Source organism: Pollicipes pollicipes, unplaced genomic scaffold, assembly GCF_011947565.3.
Source record: "Pollicipes pollicipes isolate AB1234 unplaced genomic scaffold, Ppol_2.1 Scaffold_7261;HRSCAF=8764_pilon_pilon_pilon, whole genome shotgun sequence".
NCBI classification, from domain to species: Eukaryota; Metazoa; Arthropoda; class Thecostraca; order Pollicipedomorpha; family Pollicipedidae; genus Pollicipes; species Pollicipes pollicipes.
The window spans coordinates 41,173,345-41,195,298 of NW_023597054.1; the positions used below are offsets into that span (position 1 = coordinate 41,173,345).

Consider the following 21,954-nt stretch of genomic DNA (forward strand, 5'->3'; position numbering starts at 1 on the left):
ATATTCCACCCCCTCACTGTCGCCGCGACCCCAAGCATATCCCCTGGTGGAACGATGAATGCCAGCGTGCGGTAGCCCTGCGACGCCTGGCCGTGCTCGCTTTTGAACGTTGTGTTTGCGTAGCTCATGAAGTGGAGGCTCGTAAGGTAAGGTACCGAGTCCCGCAGATCAATAGTTACAGCAGCTCACCAGCATACTCAAAGCCGCCCTTCACGCACACGACTTCACCCTAAAACAGCACTGGAACCTTTAACACGCCCTACACTCCATACGAGATGAGGCTGGCCCTTAGCAAATGTGGAAACACCTCGGTGGGCCCAGACCAGCTAGCGTACCTCTTTTGCCGAAATCTCACTGGGTCTGGGCTAGCAAATCTCCCCTCTGCTTACAACGATATTTGTTAACGGACACTTCCCCGACCCCTGGCGCTTCAGCACTCTTATCCCCATACCTTAACCTAGAAAGCCCTCGTCCGACCCTTCGAGCTATCGTCCTATCTCTCTCACTATCCGTGCATCAAAGCTATTTGAACGCGCGGTCAACGGTTGCATCAGGGTGTTCCTGGAATCCAATGGCCTCCTCTGCCCATTCCAAAAAAGCTTTCATTCTGGCCGCTCCATGACGGACAGCCTCGTCCAAATTTTCGACTCAGTGCAACGCGGTCTCCGAAATAAAATGGCTGCGGTTCCATTATTCCTAGCCCTCAAAGCAGCATTTGACAAGGTGAACAAAACAATCAATCTTATGAAACTGCACAAAATTGGAGTTTACTTTACTCTCTCCAAATTTATGAACTTGTCTTTATTAACTATCAGTTAACTTTCTGACAGGCGGGACATTCGCAGTCCGTTGTGGTAAATCACGATCAGTGCAGAGAGCGCAATATCATGGGCTCCCTCAGGGCAGTGTGAACTCACCACCCCTCTTCATAATAATGATTAACGATATATTTAACAGTATTCTTACATATCCCCTTATCTAAAATTATCCCTCTTTGCCGACGATTGGCCGCGTGGCTCATACATCTCGGCGTTGGTCGAGCAAATTAATTGATTCACCTTGCACTTAATCATAGCTAGGAATAGTGCGACCCGTTGGGCCTCGTGACTTCTCCATCTAAATCAGCAACTCCCATTTTCTCCAGAAGCCCCGTTCGCGTTGCTCCGAAGACCCCATTGAACCCTGGCGACAAGCATCACACTAGAAGATCGTCTTCGTCTCCCACTTCCAGGACCTTAAGCAGCGCTGCGCACGACGCCTCAATATCCTAAAATGTCTTGCCGGGGGAAGTGGGGCGCCGACAGCCGCACCCTCTTACGCCTGGACATAAGCCTGATCCGACCGATCTTGGACTGTAATGCCCTTATAGTTGATGGTATTTCGTGCAAAAAATCGAGTCTCTCGAGGCCATCCAGAATGTCGCGATACGAGTCACCACGGGCGCCCTCCGCACCTTCCCCATGCCCAGCCTGTCGGAGCGCGCAGATGTTCCCCCGCTGACCTGCAGCCGCAAACTGCAGCTCATAAGGTTCTGCACGCGTGCTGTTGGCAGGCCCACAGTCTTACATATCAAACACTCACGGTACTCAAGAACACTCATACACGGGCCATCACACAGCGCAAACACATCACAGTCGGCACACGAGTCCAGTACGCGCGCCAGCGGCTTCGCATGCCACACACAGGCACGCTCCCCACGCCAACACTACGTCCGCACTGGCTGGAGTCCATCCCAACATTCGGTTCCTCTTTGAAAACAAAAAAGACGTACCGTGCCACATGCGGAGGTAAACGCTGTCATGGCGGGGTGTAAAGCGAGCACAGCCTACATACATACATACTGACGTATTTGTATGTATGTATTTATATATATATATATATATATATATATATAATCAGTATGTATCTATAGATCATATATATATATACATATATATGTATATGTATTGTATGTATATACATACATACATAACGACCACAGAAATTCAACCGGCCTTCTGGTCATCACAGCATCTACACTGCCGAATTACTAACCATCATTCTTCCCTGCGGCATATAAAAAGACAAAAGCTACAGCAAACCGTCATATGCACCGACTCTGGCTCATCCATCGAAGAAAAAGTCTCTGTTCGCAGCACACCTCCTGCAGTCATAGTGCAAAACCGCCAGACACGGTCACCTTTTCCGCATCCTTACAGCATCATATTTCTGTGGATACCGGGCCACTCAGGTATCCATGGTAACCATCTAGCGGATGCCGCCGTGAAACAAACACTGCCATTATCCACCCGCAATCATCCTTGTTGCCTAGTTTCAGACACACGTTAGTTCCAATTCCAATTTCTCCAACGTAAGTGGGATCGCCGTGCTCCACGCATCCCGTCAAACCACGACTCGGACTCGGACATCTCGTCAAACCACACTGGAACGGCACGCCACAAAACACGCCATGAAGGAGGCTCTACTCACAAGACTCCGAATAGGTCGCACCAAATAACCATGCATATACTTTCGAATGAACGCCGCCTCACCTATGCCACTCCTGCCATAGTGCACACATCGTCGAGCACTCTCTACTCGTATGTCCTACACGCCCACGAGCGCGGCAGCCACTCGTACATTACATAAATACACATAGCCTCCCTCTCACACCCACGACCATTCTCGGCGACCCCTATCCAGACGTTCTCGTCCTCCTCTTCGAATTTCTGCACAGCACAAGCCTAGTTACATATAAATGTTGCGAGGCTTTCCCTGCACAATTGCAAATGTGCAGGCCTTCCTCTTTGCCGAGGGGTTTTCATGCACAACTTAGCCTAAACCTACTGTTTTTCTGGTTGTATGGGGATTCGGGTTTTTGTAGGTAGGACGCTCCCGGATTAATATAATACACCACACGGCAAGGTCTCGCCGGGCCGCTGAGCCGGCTCCTTGGCCGCAGCCAGGGCCACAGAGCCAGTGGACTCCCTTTTGCGACAATGATGCCGGTCTGATCCACCCGCTGAGCCAAGGGGGGAACCGGTGTCGGCAGTGAAGCCGCCCTGGCTTCCGCACTGCACTGTCCTGTATTGCTTATTGTTTATATATGTGCCTGTATGCACTGAATATATTGGCGTATGAACTCGCCACGGTCTGATTTTGAATACGGACAAGATAGACCGTTTAACGTAACGCAGCTTTTCCTATCTCTTACTTTGTTCCGGATGACATAAGCCGGTTTAAGGTAATTATTTGCCCGGCCTGTAGCCAGAAGTAAGTTCCCCCAGCCCGGCTATGACTTAAGGTCACCGGGGCGAAGGAGCCGGGGCGGCGGCGCCGCTGCCGTCGACCAGCAAAACACTGCCGAGCCTTAATTACACATTGAACGGCTGACTGCCAATAGCGCAGGGGGCTTTGTTATCGTCGGCGACACCGAATACGCCCGAGGCGCAGACGCCGCACAGGCGCCAGCAGCCTCCCGCCCGTGACAGGCGTCAGCTGGCGCAAAATCAGGCCGAATGCTCGCGAACTGCCGGCGCCCGAGATAACCGAGCGTTGCGCCCGGCCGCACGTGTGCGGCGTCCGCGCCCGCGGGCCGCTGAGGCCTCGGCCGCGTCCGGCACGCGGCTGCGACCGCGCGCCGTCTGCCGCTGCTGACCCACCGTATGCTGAAGAACACTCGCCCGTCGCCGTAGATGCGCATCAAAACGTTTGGCGACGTCACCTCGTGGTACTTGGCATCCTGTCGGGGCAGAGCGAGGTCACGCCACCTTCGCCCGCGCCATGTTTCTCAAACGGCCGCCGTACACATATACAACAGTTGGCTGCATGGCCCTTAACGCTCTAATTTCTTTGGTTAAGCGTAATTCTGCTTTAAGAGCGTCACACTGTATGCCACAGCACGATGCCGGAGCACACAGGTACGCTGAACATGAATGGTAATAAACACATTAAAAGCACCCGATGTGTTGAAAATTTGCGACGAATTTCGTGCTATTGCTTGTCTTTCGGTCTGGTCAATTCGGAGCCCAATGCCAGCTTTCAATATCACGGTGGCAGCGACGATCGCTTGACACGCTTGACACGCCAACCCTGCTCGAAACGGTCGCCAGCGCTCTCGGAGCACCTTAACGTTGAGGAAGTAGATGTCGGGCGTCCACAGCATATCGATGACCTTCAGTCGGCTGACCAGCAACAGCTGACTGGGGTGGGCGTCGGAGCGCAGCCGTTCATCGTGCCACGACTGCCGCAGGTAGATGTCCAGGTGGTAATCCTGAAGCGCACGGCACAAGAGTGTGGATGATAATAAGTCATGACGATCTGCCGGTCAGACAATGCCAACCAATCAGTCAATGCATCATTTTCGGTATGTGGCATCACTGAAACAGCGTGCCCCATGCACAGGTGATACGACATATACCGCAACACATCTTAGACGAAAGTTTTTGTCACTCTGAAGTACTGGGCTAGCGGACAAGAAATGTTTCCACACACAGTGCACCCCTCCCCGCCACACACGGTTGGGTTAAGTCCCCTTTCTACCTTTGATAATGAGGTGAGCAGAATCTGGAAAGAAACCCCGCTTTTGGCATAATTTGAGTGCAGTTGCATCATTTTACAGTGCTCAGCCCCCTCCCCCCCAACTCATTTCGCGAAACTACGCCCCTTCACTGAACTGTAGAAACTGGACGTCAGGTAACTGACTCATGACTGCGATCCGTCGCGATTAGAATAACTTGTCCTGGTGCTATCTAGACATGACACAAACCAACCCACCGTTCTAATAGGGGTACAACACCTGAAAACATGCAAATGTATACTCTCGGTCAGCAGGAATTCAAAGCTTAGAAAAGATATCGAATCGTACGTTTGCTCAGAGTTGCATGACACACAGCGATCCATGTTTTGAAAATCATATGATCGACTACTAGCCGATGCTGGTGTAACACGCGTCACGCTTTGGCCGGTGCTGACTCTGCAAACACAAGTGTCACGCTCGTGTGCTATAAAAAAAACAGCGTAATCCTAAAGGGCCAGGCGTCTGTATGCTTTTTCCTTGTTACTTGCCTGACATCTGATGAAAACCGCTGGGAAAGGACCAGAAACAAGACAATGCTCTTCAGACAGACCAGTCCGCTTTGAATGCGATTTATGAAAAGAAATGTTGCAACATGAGCCAAGCAAGTCTGTCCAGTTTCCGGTACGTTATTAAAAAAGTCGTCCGCAATACAAAGGTGCACATATCAAGTCAGACATCAGATTTATGCAATTCAACGCTTAACTATGAGGCATTTGACTGACGCTCATCCCTTGCTTGCTGAGTATCTCACTGGGGACAAGGCTTCCTTGGTACGCTCCTTGGTGCGATAATGCGTTGAGCTGGAGCGCTACGCTAGGTTTGAAGTAAGCTACGTCATTTACAGAGATCCGGTCCAAAAAAGCATTTTCGAGCTTATACGTATACTCAGATACTTATACTCAGAAGCCTCGAAACGAGGCAGTGTCCGATCGTATGGCATAAGGACCTAGCTTACAGAAGCCGCTGGTCAGGATACCCCGACCAAGCAGGCAGGAACAGCGAGCACCCAGCAGCCTTCCGTGTTTCACCTTAGTCACGCTTGAAAGCTGAAAGTAACATCAAGTAATACATGGACATGATTTGATCAAGAACGGATTGAAAACAGAGAACGCAACACAATTGCACGCCTGTAAATTTTGACCATAACTAGCAGACAGCTGGACATCCCTGGAGGATTGTGGACCAAAGTCTCTTGGGTGAGGCAAAACCATATCAAACATGGCCTGATTGTGGTCGTATGTCGTATGTCTATATCCTTTGTCCTAAGAAGGCTTCTAAGCCTGCCCCCACTCTGTGGAAGTTTATTCCATTGTTATCCAAGGACATAACTGATTAGCACACGCTCGGATGGGAGATGGTCAATCTAGTCGCTCTAAAGTATTACTTGAAGAACTTTCAGACGCTGGGGTTTAGCCCCACCAAACTTTGTTCAGCTGTAGGGAATCACATAGCCGATATTTTGATGTAAAACAACAGCATATATATATATATATATATATATATATATATATATATATATATATATATTTCCTCCCTTTCCCTCTCCCATTTCCTTTCCCTTGCCCTCTCCCTCTCCCTATCCCTCTCTCTCTCCCTCTCTCTCTCCCTCCTCCCCTCTCTCTCTCTCTCTCTCTCTCTCTCTCTCTCTCTCTCTCTCTCTCTCTCTCTCTCTCTCTCTCTCTCCCTCTCTCTCTTCCTCCTCCCTCTCTCTCTCTCTCTCCCTCTCTCTCTCAAGCCTGTAACAGGTCAAATTCAGCCCGTGGCGGTCAGCAAAGGCAATTAATTTCGAGCTTTTCAGGCTGACGTCACCACCGAGTTTCAGACGAGTACATACAGCTGTGTGGTGGTATCCGAGACAATAAGAAAGTTCGAATCACCATTACAGCTAATTCCCCTGTCCTTGGGTCGAGTACAGGGATGTCACTCTCTGAAATTTGGTTAGAGGGCGGCTGAGCCGACGACGTCGAGCTTACATTCTCTCCCCAAAATGAGTTCTCCTCGGAACTGGAAAAACTGGATTAATATTTGGTCGACCACACAATTGCTTTGCTGCTAAGGAACTTTCCGTTTGAGGCCAATGTGAAGCTGCATTTTTGTGAAGGCTTGGAATAGGATATAATCACAGAAAACGTCCTGGTAAATTTACCGGTTGTGATTAAGCCAAACAGGTGATGGTCTTCACTCATCAAAGATGAACTGAGGCGCAATGAAAGACGGTTTTAGGCAGAATGGTCACGCGTGACACGTACAGACTACAGGCCATGTAAAACCGTTCGTGTGCACTGCCAGGACATACCCATATGTAACCGTGAAGCTGAGCTTGCACTACCTCAGCAGACATGTCGACAACTGGAAAGACATGGGGTAGGTAAAGGCCGGTAACCAGGCTGGTCACCAGGGCGGCCGCGTTAGGAAATGGCGCGATCCACGCTTTGACACCTGCCAGGAGCTGACATACGCCAGAGAGGCCTTGGACTGTTGGTGTTTCGGCGTTGTGAGTCGGAAGTTCACATGTTGAAAATCATCGACGTTCAGTAAACCAGGAGTTTCACGATCGGATGGTGGGGTCAGGGCTCGTCCAACCAGCACTGCTTAGCGTGGGCGCTCATCTCAGAAATATATCCAATCAAAAGCTTCCAAACAAATCTTTAAAAGCTCGTTCATAACGCGCTACAACTATGCACGCCCGATGGCTACAACGAAAATAGCCTTTCAAGAATAACAATGCAATACATAGCAAGTTGAAAGTAAGCATGCGTAAAGTCTGCAGTGACGAATCTATTTCTCGCACAATGACGACCGTGGGGGCATTTAAATGACCACTCAATCGTAAAATGCGATCAAAACAAACATTGGTATTTATCTGTGACTTCACACTCGTCAAATCGGAACTCTAAAAATGATGCTTCTTTGAGAATAAGAACGAGACGATCCTGTCAACACCACCCCAGATCGTACATCGCCACCGCTGTGACACCCTTCTCGGCGGCCCTGGGGAGACTTCACAGGATCGATCGGGACGAGGAGTGCCTCCAGCAGGACAGGTTGACACCGTACACGGCACGGACTTCGCTGGATTGGTTCGGGAATCATTTCGCTCCGGCGCGACGACTCGCTCCAGCAGGTGACACCGCACACGGCACGGACTTCATTGAATTTGTTGATGGGGCACTTTCACTGTATGCACACCAGCCTAAGACTGCTGTGCTGTGTCTTCTCACTAGCCCGACCTGTCCGTAGCCCCTGGACTTCGTGCTTTGGGGTAACCTCAATAACTACGTTCACGTGGACAATCAGGCAAAACTTTACCTGTGTCACAATTTGAGGTTCCTAGATCATGACCTTTGGGTCAAATAACGTCGCACATGGTCAAACTCAAGATTTATGTCCAAAGTGCTCCTTGGAACATAGAAACCTGTTCGAAGCAAAAGCTATTTGGTGCTCATTTAAGGTCAATGATCGTTTTGACCTTTCGTAGGGCGTGGTGACCAAAATCATATTGAGTGTTACATTTGAATAAACGTCAAAGATTACGCCAGCCCCATGTTCCTAAAAACAAAATGTTGACGGGAATCATTTTAAGTCAGTGACCCATTCTGACCTTTAAGAAGTCCACGGAAAATGTCTGATGCGGTTCCTGTTATCAATAAATTTCAAATGAGCACCAGCAACTACCCCACACAATATGTTCTTAAGTAATAAAGCAGGCTGGTTTTTACTTTGGTTTGACTTTCATACCCCCTAGGTACCTAACAATTTTCTTCGCTGAGTCCATGGCCTGAATTTGACCTGCTATAGGTCAGTTACCCTACGAGGTACATCTAAATTTTTGTTCATAAAACGATATGCCATTCAATTGTCCACGCCTGTGGAAAATTTCGCGTGGCCACGTAGTGCCGTTCGGAAACCATTTAAAAAAAACGTACGGGGCGAGGGGTCAAATTGACTTCCTCATCCGGGCGTGCGTTAAGAGCTCAATGCCGTCTTCAGACTCAATGCCGTCTTCAGATGACACACATCACCTCCTCATCCGAGCGTGCGTTAAGAGCTCAATGCCGTCTTCAGATGGCACACATCACCTCCTCATCCGAGCGTGCGTTAAGAGCTCAATGCCGTCTTCAGATGGCACACATCACCTCCTCATCCGAGCGTGCGTTAAGAGCTCAATGCCGTCTTCAGATGACACATCACCTCCTCATCCGAGCGTGCGTTAAGAGCTCAATGCCGTCTTCAGATGACACACATCACCTCCTCATCCGAGCGTGCGTTAAGAGCTCAGTGCCGTCTTCAGATGACACACATCACCTCCTCATCCGAGCGTGCGTTAAGAGCTCAATGCCGTCTTCAGATGACACACATCACCTCCTCATCCGAGCGTGCGTTAAGAGCTCAATGCCGTCTTCAGATGACACACATCACTTCCTCATCCGAGCGTGCGTTAAGAGCTCAATGCCGTCTTCAGATGACACACATCACCATTAACGAGATCGAATGACCATTCTACCGCCCACAGCAGGTTCAGCTGTTAAGAATTCTGAGCTGCCAGGGGCTCTGTCTGGAACATCTTTTGGAGTCACGATTTGACGGGTGTGGAGTATATGACTACTATTGTCGCTGCTCGTGTTTTGTCGTTGAATTGGCAGCCGACCGCCTTCACATTCATGATTGTGCGTCACATACGCCTGCTTTTGCCGAGGAAATCGTTTTAAGTTAACTCAGAAGGGTGGGGGTGGGGGGTCACAGCACCACTGGGGATGCACCAGCACATGGCAGCATTGGGAGCCTCAGGTTCCCGAAAGTATGTATACGAAGTGACGCCTCTATTCAGGCATGGAGGTGAGATCAAGGTCAAAACCAAACGACTTGTTTACCTGAAAACTTGGTTTATAGGGTAGTTTTTGCCGCCCATTTCGGTTTTATGGATCAATCTTATCCATCGATCCAAACATTTGGGCCCTCCACATCATTCGGCTTCGGCTCAAGAGAGAGTTTGTCGGATATATATTATAAATAAACCGTGTGCTGTTCAGTATAATTCTGCTTACCACCAGTCCCTGTGATAAGATTTTGCATTTCACCATTACCATTACCATTGTCATTACCACTACCATTACTATGGCCATTATCACTACCATTACTATTATCATTACCACTACCATTACCATTACCATTATGACATTCGAGTGTGTTAGAAATAAATTTGAACAACACTCATTTTAAGCCCCACAACCACCGTTACTCGACCTATAATCTAGCCAACAACGACAAAATCAACCCAGAAGAGTTTATGATCTCAACATGTCAAGGTGCTCCCCGCACGCAATCTCAAGCAAGGGTCTAGTCCAGCTACTTTCTTGGCATTCCCACACCACAACGCGCTCACAAGAGATCGTATCACTGACACCCAGCCGTGTAAATCCTACATCACAACGGTGCAATTCTGCCGTTAATCTATCTCTGTCTGTCTGTCGCCAATGGATCGAGAACCACTGGTGGTCGGCCCACAAAGTCGCATATTTTCTAAGTCAGCGTGGTGGCGAGAGAGCAGGTTAGGCTTACCACTGCACTATGGCCAGATTGGATCCATACACGTGGTGAGGCGTGAGCAAACCCACCCCAGAGGGTTAGGTGACGCGATTCACTGCGACCATTTCTCCCCTTTGCAAGCCCAGCGGTATTACTGGTCTGTGATTCGTGCCGTCGCAAGGAATTCAGGAATCAGGCTATCTACTGTCATCTATGATTTGTCGGCGGGTGGTACTTTGCACCTGGAGCTTGCTGCGAAATGGTCCATTTACAGGCCGAGGGGATCCGCTTCGAATCGTTTGAACTTATCGCAGCAGCAAGGAATGTATATATATATATATATATATATATATATATATATATATATATATAACATTTCGTCGCACCGGACCTCTAGACACCAAACACTTAGGATGTTTGATGGCAAAGCTAAGCACGCTGAGGGCTCACGCGCCGCCATCACCACGACCCGGCTCCGTTCAGCTGCCGACCATTATATCACGGCTATATAAGTGTTGGAAACCCAGCTACAGCCTCTATGGTTACAAAAAATGAATTCCAGTGTCAAAGGAGGATAAAAATATACCAACATTCCTATGTACTATGAGAGGGCACGCCTTGATGCAGCGCCAGGCCGCGGGGCGCGTCGGGTTCGTGACAGCCGATGCACACGACGGAACGATGGGCCGTCACCGCAATCGATTCGGTCGTTGTCCTGTTTGCAGGCAGAGCGCTGATGAATATTTCAGAGGGGTGCCACGGTCTGCAACAATGCGCAGCTGCAGTATGTTCTCAATGTAAACCTGGAAGGTCGATGAATTGTCCACTGTTACTGCATTCACTCGTTTGTTCCGAATGTAGGCATGTCATGGCGGTTCACATAACAAATGTCTCCTGCAAGCACCGGGGCTAATTTGACCAGTTGCAGGGAACAGAGAAACGTGGACAACGATGGGCATAAAAAGCAGGTCATGCTTTGCTACTCTTTATTTCCCTGCAACATCAGAGCCTAATGGCGCAGACCTTTCACGGCCTGCCTGCTCCCCCTCCTCCCCACCCCCCTCGGGTAGGTGTCAGCTGCAGTGGACGTCACTTCCCAGCATTGCGGCGGCGATGGCGGCCATTCGTCTGGGGCGCCATATGCGCCGCCACGTCTGGCCGCGCTTGTCCGCGGCGGAGGCCGCCGACTCGGCTCAGTTACCGTCGGGCCGGCAGCCAGCGGGCGGTAGGAGCTGATTAACTAGTAGGAGCTCGGCGTTACGACCCAACGCGGGATGTAGTCAACCGGTGAGCAGGTATTAACCAATCGCTTGCGGTGTTAGCTATTAAGGCCTAGGGGCGCGCCGGCGCCAAATGTCATTTTGCAGCCTAATTATGATCATACGTGTATCTGTAGAACCATGTCGCGTTGCATGTAATATGCAGTCACTGCTGTTGACTTTGATAATCGTGCCCCAAAGGTACAGGAGGTAAGAGAGCCTGGAAGCAAAAGAACGATCTAAACACGTGCATGCCGCACCCAAGTGCATGGGATCTCGCACGCATCGGCAAACCACGATGGTTAACGTGCTGCTCACATGAACCCAGTACACCAGGATGCTTTCAACGTGCGAGTCGTGCGACAGAAGATGTTGTAAACGTGGGTAAACGATCTTGGGAGGGGAGAAGGGGCAATGTCGGGGGGAAATGCTTCATGGACTCTCGTGTCAGTGGGGGAGGGGGTCCTCGCCAGTGAGTGAACGCAGGGTCAATCTCAGCTGCTGGTGGCGACCAAAGTGGCGATATCGTTCGGGGGCGGAACACGGGCTGTGCACGAGATCATGAGCAACGCGTAATCAGAACGAGGGCATGACAGTGCTCTTCCTGAAAGGAGAACCCCGTGTGTCAGGATGCGTGACCTGTACGGAGGCGGCGGGGGCTGATCTTCCCTCTTCTTAATAAGAAGACTGTTATTCACCTCGGTTTGACTTCATAGTCCCCAGCCTGCTTCGCATATTTTCCTGATGCCACATGACCAACGTAGTGGGTGCGCCCCAAAGCCCAAATCATCAGAATATTTCCCTGATCGTCAGCACTTGTCCAACCCCATGCTTTTTGTCAATCTGTCTCTAAGCGACCTGACAACACCTGCCTGAGGTCAGAAAGCCGCCGCTCGGGAGGAGCAAAAGTGAGGTCCGGCTGCTCCCTCATTTGCCGCAGCGTCGGCCCTATTGCTCCCGGCGTCGCCGATATGTCCGGACACGCGACCGAAGACCACACACATCCCGGCCAACAAGGGCCAAAAAAGGTCGTAAGATCTTATCAACTAAGACGCGCTCTGTTTTCGAATGATAGATGGCTAGGATGCTGATGAATGAGTCAGACGGGATGAGAAACCGCTCCGCTCGTGCTTGTGGTGCTGTGGTAACAACATAAGCACCATATTCAGCACGGTGGAAAGCAAGGCGGTCTAAAGCTAACGTGCTTGATAATGTAAGTTTACGTACTAATGTAAGTAAAAATGTAAGCAGTAATGTAAGTAATGTTTTGATAACAGTAGTTAAGCTCAAAAGGCTTAGCAAAAGCTATAACAATTTTTGAATGGCCTTAAATTGTAACACATTATCATTTGGTAAACATGCTGCATTTGCGCTTGTAAAAGTATGCACGTAAACAGCGATCTTACGATTATAGTTTGGTTGAACACGGAGCTATTGTAAAGCAGCATTTAAGTTTTGGTTCGTCATTCGTCGTTCTGTTCAAACTATTATTCATGTCGTTGGCAACGTGCCATGCAGTATGCGACAGTGCTCTCAACCGACAAACTACTGCACGTGTCACGCCGCATGACAAGCCTCTCAACCGACAAACCTCTGCACGTGTCACGCCGCATGACAGGCCTCTGAGTTAACGAGCCATTCCAAACGTGATAGGAACGGTCCGTTTGGCAGCGAACATCAACGCGAATATTTTATGAACATATGCATGTGATTTGTCTTGTCCATCAACTCTCAGTACTGACGGCCGATCATTTTGTCCCCCTGTAGCCTGGCTACCGACGGCTGTCCCCACACCGCATCAGCAGCCCAAGGGAAGCACGTGGACTTGCGAAGGGCGAATACAGCACTGCAATCCTAGATCCTTCCAAGTGTAAAATTCTGGCCATTTTCTTAAAAGGTCAGGTTTGAGGGGGGAAATATTGGCTTTTTATCTCTACGCAGTAATTAAAACTCCCTTTGTTATCAATTCGATCGGTGTCTGCAAAAGGGCCCTCCATTCCAAAACTGAGGGGTAGAGAGAAATAAAGCGAGCGCATTTCTGTCAGACGATGGATGGTTTAACGTAGTTTTGCAGGCAGTCACACACATGACCTACGCCAGACCTGTTTTCTAGCGTTGATGGTAACACTTATTATCTGAGCAATAGCATGCACTGATAAGATGCCAACAATTATTCATGCAGCTATTTAATCAGCTGCCTTACTAGACCGCCAAGACTTACTACCAACACCATTACGCGATGGGCAGTCGACTTCCAGTCTGGTCACCCGCGAAACGTGATGTCCCAGCCGTGAATAGCATCCTCCGCACTGGCTAGACTCATCACTAATCCTGCCTTGGAAGGCGCCAGACGTCGCGACAGGACGCTGCGATCTTGGCAGCATCCGACGATCGCACAGTCCCCGCTCGGATTTTATCCCTCCCGAAACCTCTCTGCCTTCCGACCGACTTCGGACTGGCCTGCGCCCGGCCACTGGGATACTTCCACTTAAATGACCTGGGAAGTAACACTCCGCCGCACTACACCTCGATTTTTTTGGGAAATATGTGAGGAGCGTTTTGGTTTATAAGGCAAAATATTAATTCTGTCATAGCACCGTTTTTGTGGGACACGATAGGTTGTAAGAATCTTAAAATTTGTTCTTTGATCACATTACGAGGAAACTAATCTGGCCAAGAGTCTGAGATTGGTAAGTACATCGCAAAAAAGTGCGCAGCTTGTACTCCCTGTGACTGCTCTTGACCTTGTGGATTTTAGAGTATTTTCGTGACAATTGGGATTCAGCGAGCCTGTGTGTGCTCCGTCCACTGCCATACCTGTGCGGGAGGCAGGTGCCAGATACTGCGGCAACAAGGAACGGACCACGGTCAACAGCGGTTCCCTTCAACCTGAGTAAGCTGATTGCCTCACCAGAAACTAGTAATGCACAAGAGCCCTTGCATAGTTGTTTGTACCATGACAGTAAAAGACAACAATGCCATAGTCATGCGACATCTTTATCGCGTTTGAGCCATTTGAGACATAACATGCATGTCTGTTTGACTCTATGCAATTATCAGCTAAAATCCCATCCATTTATCAGATGTTACATGCCTAAAGCGCGTGTGTCCTGCACACGTGACTGTAGCTGCGTGCCGCGCATGTGGCGGGCAGCTGCTGCAGCAGTGCAGCGTAGATGTTTGCTTTGGCCCGCCAGCGGCAGGTGCTGCGGAATGGTGCCATGGGCTCACGCACTGCGGAAGCTGCCAGATGGACTGACGAATCTGACCTGTGACGCGTTGGCACGCGCTCCGGCCGTCCTACCATCAGTTAATCGCCCTCGGTCTCGAGATCACGGTAACAAGCATCAGCATGATTCTCGCTTGCTTACTTTCCGGCTTTCTGTCCACCCGCGAACATTTCCGCAAGGATGAAAATAAGCATCCACGCAAGGAACTGTTGGCAAAGATGTCGCTCAAGAAGTAGCAGCCGCATTGAACGGAGCGCACCGGCATCAAGTGCGACCGCAAGCATGCAATACGAGACGTGAGCGCAGCGCGGCTCACCTCACAGCCGTCAGGCTGCCTTCGATCCTTCGGCGAGCATTAACTGACACCACCTTCATCATTATCAGCCGCGTCACATGTCACATGTGTGACGTCGGTTGGCGCCATCATCATCATCGTCAGCCGGGTCACACCTCACGTGTGTGACGCCATCTGACAGCAATGTCACCAGACGCTGACACACCCAGGGCCGCACAGGCGTCGCGGGCCGCTGGGCTGCTCCAACTCACCATAGTCGCCGCTCGTGGCGCGCCGAAGCTGTTGACGAAGATCTCCACCTGGACGATGGTGGGCCTGGCTGGGGGCGAGAGGGGCGGGGCCGTGTGTTACCGCTCAGCGCCGTTGGCGAGCGAGGTGCTTGCTCCACCCGATCCAGCTGCGCCGTGAGCTCACCGCCCGCGGAGCCGCGCTCGCTCACGGGACCGGCACCGTCGGACCGCCGGCGTCGAAGCCGCGCTCGCTCACGGGACCGGTGTCGGAGCCGCGCTGGCTCACGGGACCGGCACCGTTAAACCGCCGGCGTCGGAGCCGCGCTCGCCCACGTGACCGGTGTCGGAGCCGCGCTCGTTCACGGGACCGGCACCGTCAGACCGCCGGCGTCGGAGCCGCGCTCGCTCACGGGACCGGTGTCGGAGCCGCGCTCGTTCACGGGACCGGCACCGTCAGACCGCCGGCGTCGGAGCCGCGCTCGCTCACGGGACCGGCACCGCCAGACCGCCGGCGTCGGAGCCGCGCTCGCTCGTGGGACCGGTGTCGGAGCCGCGCTCGTTCACGGGACCGGCACCGTCAGACCGTCGGCGTCGGAGCCGCGCTCGCTCACGGGACCGGTGTCGGAGCCGCGCTCGTTCACGGGGCTGGTGTTGGAGCCGCGCTCGTTCACGGGACCGGCAACGTCAGACAGCCGGCGTCGGAGCCGCGCTCGCTCACGGGACCGGCACCGCCAGACCGCCGGCGTCGGAGCCGTGCTCGCTCACGGGACCGGCATCGGAGCCACGCTCGCTCACGGGCTCGCTAATACGAACATCCGGCATACCGACGAAATGTGATCGCCTCGGAAGGCTTTGGCCACAACACATGGTGATTTGTACACAGTCAAACTGCTGTAAGGGACAGCTCGTGTTATCTGTTTTGGTGTTCTCACTGAGAACTAGTTCGTATCGTGGTTCGTCCGAACCATACCCAATGGCTGTTTGCTTTAAAAAAAATGTCTAGACTGTGGACCAGATCGCGCAATGTGAGTCAGCTTAACTGAAGGCATGACAAGCAGCTAAAGCACGCGACCTGGATAGAGTGGCACCAACAACATGACTGAAAACATACATGCAGAACAATGGCGCACGTTCTCAAAAATATGGCTTAATTTAGCGGTCGAATCTTAGCGTAAGTAAACCAGGGCGATGCCGACCCCGATAGCTCCTGTTGTCAGCTTGTCAAGACCCTGCGACATTACGTCAACGTTTGCGCATTCATGCCGACGTTGAAAAGCTTTCAAATCATTTTTAATCGTGGGGATTATTGCTATTCTCGTAACTTGTAGTATGCTACTGGGTGGCTCAACACCAAGCATTCTACGCAATGCCTGCAAAATATAACTGCACTTCAACCGTGCATGCTTAGCAAAAAGCTGGCGCATACGTGTCACTCGGCTCGAAGGCACACGTGGTGAGGACCCATGACTCTAAAAAAGTCAGTGAACTTACTTTCATTGAATGTTGGCCATTGGTTGGCATCGTACACCAGTTCTTGTATCTTCTTCTCTATAAGGTCCAAGGTCAGATAACTGTCAAGACTGAAAATCAAATAAGCCCTGTGAACGGAAAAGTCTCTCTGAGACCACTAATACACGTCTAAACAATGAGCCCTGACCAGCAAGGTGAAAGCAAACAGCAAGCAGCTTCTTGGCACCACAGCCTCAGGGCCAGCCAAGCCATTCATCTGTCGATGTTGGTGACACTGGGACAGGGCAAGCTGTGTCACCCATCAACAGGCGGCCACCACACTGAGGCAGGGCATGGCTGTGCCACCCATCAACAGGCGGCCACACTGAGGCAGGACATGGCTGTGCAGTCCATCGACAGGTGGCCGCCATACTGAGGCAGGACATGCTGTGCAGTCCATCGATAGGTGGCCGCCACACTGAGGCAGGACATGGCTGTGCAGTCCATCGACAGGTGGCCGCCACACTGAGGCAGGACATGGCTGTGCCACCCATCGACAGGTGGCCGCCATACTGAGGCAGGACATGGCTGTGCAGTCCATCGACAGGTGGCCGCCACATACTGAGGCAGGACATGGCTGTGCAGTCCATCGACAGGTGGCCGCCATACTGAGGCAGGACATGCTGTGCAGTCCATCGACAGGTGGCCGCCATGCTGGGGCAGGGCAGGGCTGTGCCATCCATCGACAGATAGCTACCATATTAAGGCAGGACATGGCTGTGCAACCCATCGACAGGTGGCCGCCACACTGGGGCAGGACATGGCTGTGCAGTCCATCGACAGGTGGCCGCCACACTGAGGCAGGGCAGGGCTGCGCCAACCATCAACAGGTGGCTACTATATTAACACGCGCTCGGGTGGGGATTAAATTGGCCCCCCCAAAGGTTTTTCCGGAATGATTCTCGAACGGCGCGGCGTAGCCGCGCCAAATGTTGCATAGCTGTAGAAAATTGAACAGCTGATCGTTTGAAATCTAAACATTTATATATACCTTGTAAGGTCGCTGACCTATGGCAGATCAAAGTCAGGCCATGGTTTCAGCGAAAGCAATTTCGAGGGAATCCTTAAATCTGATCCAACAACGGAATACTAGACGAAGCCATACATCTCTGAGATGCTTTCTCAGGCAACGCAACAGTTGAATAAGCAAATTAAATTGACCTAAGGTCAGGTATGAAGGTCACACCAATGTCAAAACCAACCCGTTTTGTTACTCCGGGGCTTGCTGTATGGGATAGTTTCTGGTGCTCATTTCGGGTTTATTGATAGCAGGAACCGCATAATACATCTTCCATGGACTTCTTAGAGGTTATAATAGGTTATTGACCTAAAATGAGCCAGGTCAACATTTTGTTTTAGGAATATACTGCCTAGCGTAATCTTTGTCGCTTAGTCAAATGCAAAACTCAAAGCAATCTTATATAATTTTGGCCACCTTGACCTTCAAATGGTCAAACAAGGTCACTGACCTTGAATGAGAATGTGACCTTTTGCTTAGAAGCGGCTATCTAGCTTCTGGGGGCACTTTGGAGACCATCCTGGAACTTGATCTTGTTTGACCTTTTTTGACCCGAAAGCTCATGGCCTAGGAACCTGAAACTTCGATCAAAGTGAGTTCACATACAGGTCAATACACCCTGTGAATTTAGTGTCTCTAGCTATCTCAGTTCCAGAGATCTCATGGGGGCCAAATTGACCCCCCACCCGAGCGAAGGGTATCTAGCCGGCCACCCGGGCGCGTGTTAAGGCAGAACGTGGCTGTGCCATCCATCGACAGATGGCCGTCACACTGGGGCAGGACAGGGCTGTGCGACCCATCAGTAGGTGGCCGCCAAACTGGGACAGGGCTTTGCCGCCCGGCGACAGGTGCCTGGTGCTCAGGAGACAGGGCTGACCCGGCAGCCGGTATGGCCGGGGCCGCAGCCGCAGCGCAGGTACGGCCCAGGCGTCGGCGCCGACCCATTGGACCGATCGCGGCCCAAAGCACGAGCAATGCGTGCGGGTGCACGTGCGGTAGACACTGTGTGCAGCAGGTGGACGTGTTGTGGCCGCTAACTGGCGGCGTGCACCGCGCACGCCAGTCACGAAGCATGTGGAAAAAAGGAGTAGCACAGTACGTGGATGCCGTGACAGTGGTACCAAGAAAGACTTGCTGTTCAGCACTGATACGCTCGCGGCAGCCGGAAGCCCCATCTCAGCAGCAGGGAATGTACTGAGCGTGATGTCCCGGAGAAACCCACGAGTGAGAACCAGCTGCTTTCCGAGTTTAAGCATCTGCAAAGCACTGGGGCAGAATCAAAACAAAAACACAAAGAGACAACTGTCACCTCGATTAATCTACAGGGCACTCCGCAGCTGTTGTCGTTGGCAGCAGGTCCCTAACCTGAAGAAACACGCATAGAAGCCATCAGAAAGCGGCAAGCCGCCAAGTTCCTTTTAACCACGGACGTTGCTCTAATGGAGCGCTGTTGGCGCCTTTGATATAGAGCAGCCGGGGCATTCCTCAGCTGATCTGTACATGCTACTGGTACGGGCCTGCTTAAAAACCCCGAGTCCACTACCGAGTCCGAGTCCAGGTGTGCCACGCTCCAGTCTGGGTTCCCATTGCATCGTCGCCACCAGTCATATATCCCAGTCCTATTCGCGAGACCTATAACGTTTAGTTTCAGGTCCGATTCCATGTAGTTTCGTTATACTCACTACGCACGAGTCTGATCATGGAACTGACTCCTAGAAATCTGAGTCTCAATCTAAGCTTCAATTCAATCAATTGATTCGGCGTGATGATACGAACATGGAGGTGGCAATATCGTGATTTTGCCTAACCTCAGACATCTTAAAAAGGCGGACGGAAAGTGTCGCGTGTAAAAACAGACAACTCAACTCCGAGAACGAGCCCGCAGCCGTATCAAACTCCCAGGGCGTGCACCAGTAAAAAGGCGGACGCTTGGTTTAATCATGATTTATTTTTCCGGGCAGGTGCAACTATAATTTACAATTTATTCTTATCATTTGTTGCAGAGTTTGACAATCATAGGCTTACATTCAATGTTGTGGGCATCCCCAATACCTAAAGGGGCATTATAGAGGATGTCTGGAACAAAGCTGGGGTGCACCTGAGATCCCAATAGATGAACAGGCTCTCAGTGCACCCATCTTGCTAAGGGCCCGACTCGGAACGGCCATAGTCACACAACGATACGAATAACAGGTTCAGGCACACATTGAGAGCCAAGACATCGCATCGCGTGGGAGGAGAGGGTTATTTTACACTACGAGACACACTGGAGAAACGAGCAAGATTAGAGCGTGTATCTATTTCTAGAACTACCAATGACGAACTATTGAATACAAGAACAGGGGGTGCCAATGCCGACTTTACATGCAATTTTAAGAGGTTGGGACTAGAACAGAAAGAAAGCAGTTCTCGATGGTGATGTGCAATACGGGTTGCGTTGGTGGGCTTTGGGTGAGGTCAATTTGTACACGTCTGCGGTGTCTTGTTTTGATATAGTGACACGCAGTATAAGACGCTGTTGTGTCGACGCGAAAATGAAGACACTGAGCAAGTAAATCAGTTATTGCGACGCGTCAGTTCGATTTCATGTGCCATGGTCAAATTCTACCAAAACTGCACTGAAAATGCATCGGTTCGTGAACGCATTGATGTCTGCGGCTGACATATTAATCTGGCCAACTATCTGAATTGATTTACCTCAAATAGATGGGTATGTTAATTTGCGTACAACTTTTTCAGGTTTTCAGTTGGACTCTTAATGCGTACGTGAACCTGATTTTCGTATCGTTGCCTGATAGAGGTTGGGGAAGGGATGAAGATAACCCCGAAAGCTGCTGCTCAGTAAAAACAAGCTGGTTGAAATACCTTCTTAGATTCACTATGCCCCAGCTCAGGAATATTTTCAAACATGTCACCATATCTGGAGATAATCAGACGTCAATCAATCGCTGCATAGCTAATTTTGGAAGTCGTGAAAATAGATAACTTTTGGCCCGGCGTGGGGCCATTGCTTCACAACTGCAAGGCGAATCTAATATGGAGGGACGAATGTTAAAGGTTTGGCGGCGATCGAAGCAATCTATTCTGAGATCTGAGTTGTGTGCTTTTCCACGGGATTTTTCCGTTGGAGTTTTTAAGGTGTTTACAAAAATGCTCGGTCACGATATTGCCTCCGTATAACTCATTCCATCGCGCTAAATCGACTGGTGAGCGTTTCAGTGGAGTAACAGAGTCTGAGACGAGCACGTCTGCTATGTGGATCTTTTTTAGTTCCAGCCTTAATAAAGTGACAGCATGCGTCACTGAAATGTAGCGAGCGCAAGGCGGCGGTCGGTGGCCGCCACGCGCCGCCGCCGCCGCGCCCACATAACAGAGGAAGAGCGCCGGGTGGAGACGGATATAAGCGCAGCCCAGCACGCAGCCAACGTAAGCGCACGCAGCCAACGTAAGCTGCCGCAACGGCACGCCGAGAGGAGAGGCTGGACGCACCCAGCGCGGTGCAGAGCGCAGCGGCCTCAGAAGCCCGCGCGAACTGAAAAGTGGCGCTCAGAGTGGCCTGCCAGCGCTGAGGGGCTGCGTCTCCGGCGCAGTCAACGTTAAGCGTCCACGGCGCTCCAAGCCGTTCAAGGGAGGAACAAACACAGGTCCAAAGGACGGCAGACGCTCAGCGTCAGCGGCGGCACCGCGCCGTCGGTCGCGGACGGACGCCCCCGTTCGCGGCCGTCGGCCGGAAGTCGTGCCGTGCCGGCCGGCGCTCCGATGGCGGCCGATGTCGCCGTCGGCGCCCTGTTCTGAACGTGTGTGTCCTGTGGCGCTCTAGGACGAGAGCGCGAGCGTGCCAGCGTGCCGTGCCGGGGTGCACTGGCATGGCTGGATCTGGCGCTGGCACGGTTGATGCGGCTGGATCTCCTGCCAGCCCGATCGCACATGCCGCCCTGGGTCTGGACAAAAGGCACCGCGGGGAGGTACGCCATCCCACCGTGGTGACACCGCCCAGAGGCACCAGTGACCATGACCCTGACGTCCAGCAACACTCATGTCCGCGACTGGGGGCCGTGCAGACGCGTCCAGAACAGGCTCCCATATTTGCATAAATCTATGCCATCGACCCGCAATCCGGCAACCCGGACGCGACGAGAGCCGTCCGCTGCTGGCTACCCTAAGTCGCTGATCATGCTGCCACCGTCCCGTCTCATCATCCTCACCATGCCGCCATCAGATATTAAACAGACATGTGTGAAAAACTATAGGGACACCGTTTTGTGTGACGGTGCCCCGACGGGATTTTCACCGTGAGATAAAGCAGGCTTACAGTTTAAGCACGCTATC

The 21,954-nt window shown here is 51.4% G+C and overlaps 1 protein-coding gene across 1 annotated transcript in view; it reads right to left on the bottom strand.

Moving 5' to 3' along the window:
* Nucleotides 1–21,954, bottom strand: part of LOC119111945 (glycine receptor subunit alpha-2) — a 53,790-nt gene that overhangs the window by 18,566 nt on the left and 13,270 nt on the right. The window contains exons 2-5 of the mRNA XM_037235835.1: nucleotides 16,590–16,678; nucleotides 15,120–15,187; nucleotides 4,106–4,252; nucleotides 3,642–3,721 (exon numbers count right to left, since the gene is read on the bottom strand). Of these exons, the coding sequence (XP_037091730.1) occupies nucleotides 3,642–3,721; nucleotides 4,106–4,252; nucleotides 15,120–15,122 (230 nt within the window). The 5' untranslated portion in view covers nucleotides 15,123–15,187; nucleotides 16,590–16,678. The remainder of the gene's footprint in view (nucleotides 1–3,641; nucleotides 3,722–4,105; nucleotides 4,253–15,119; nucleotides 15,188–16,589; nucleotides 16,679–21,954) is intronic.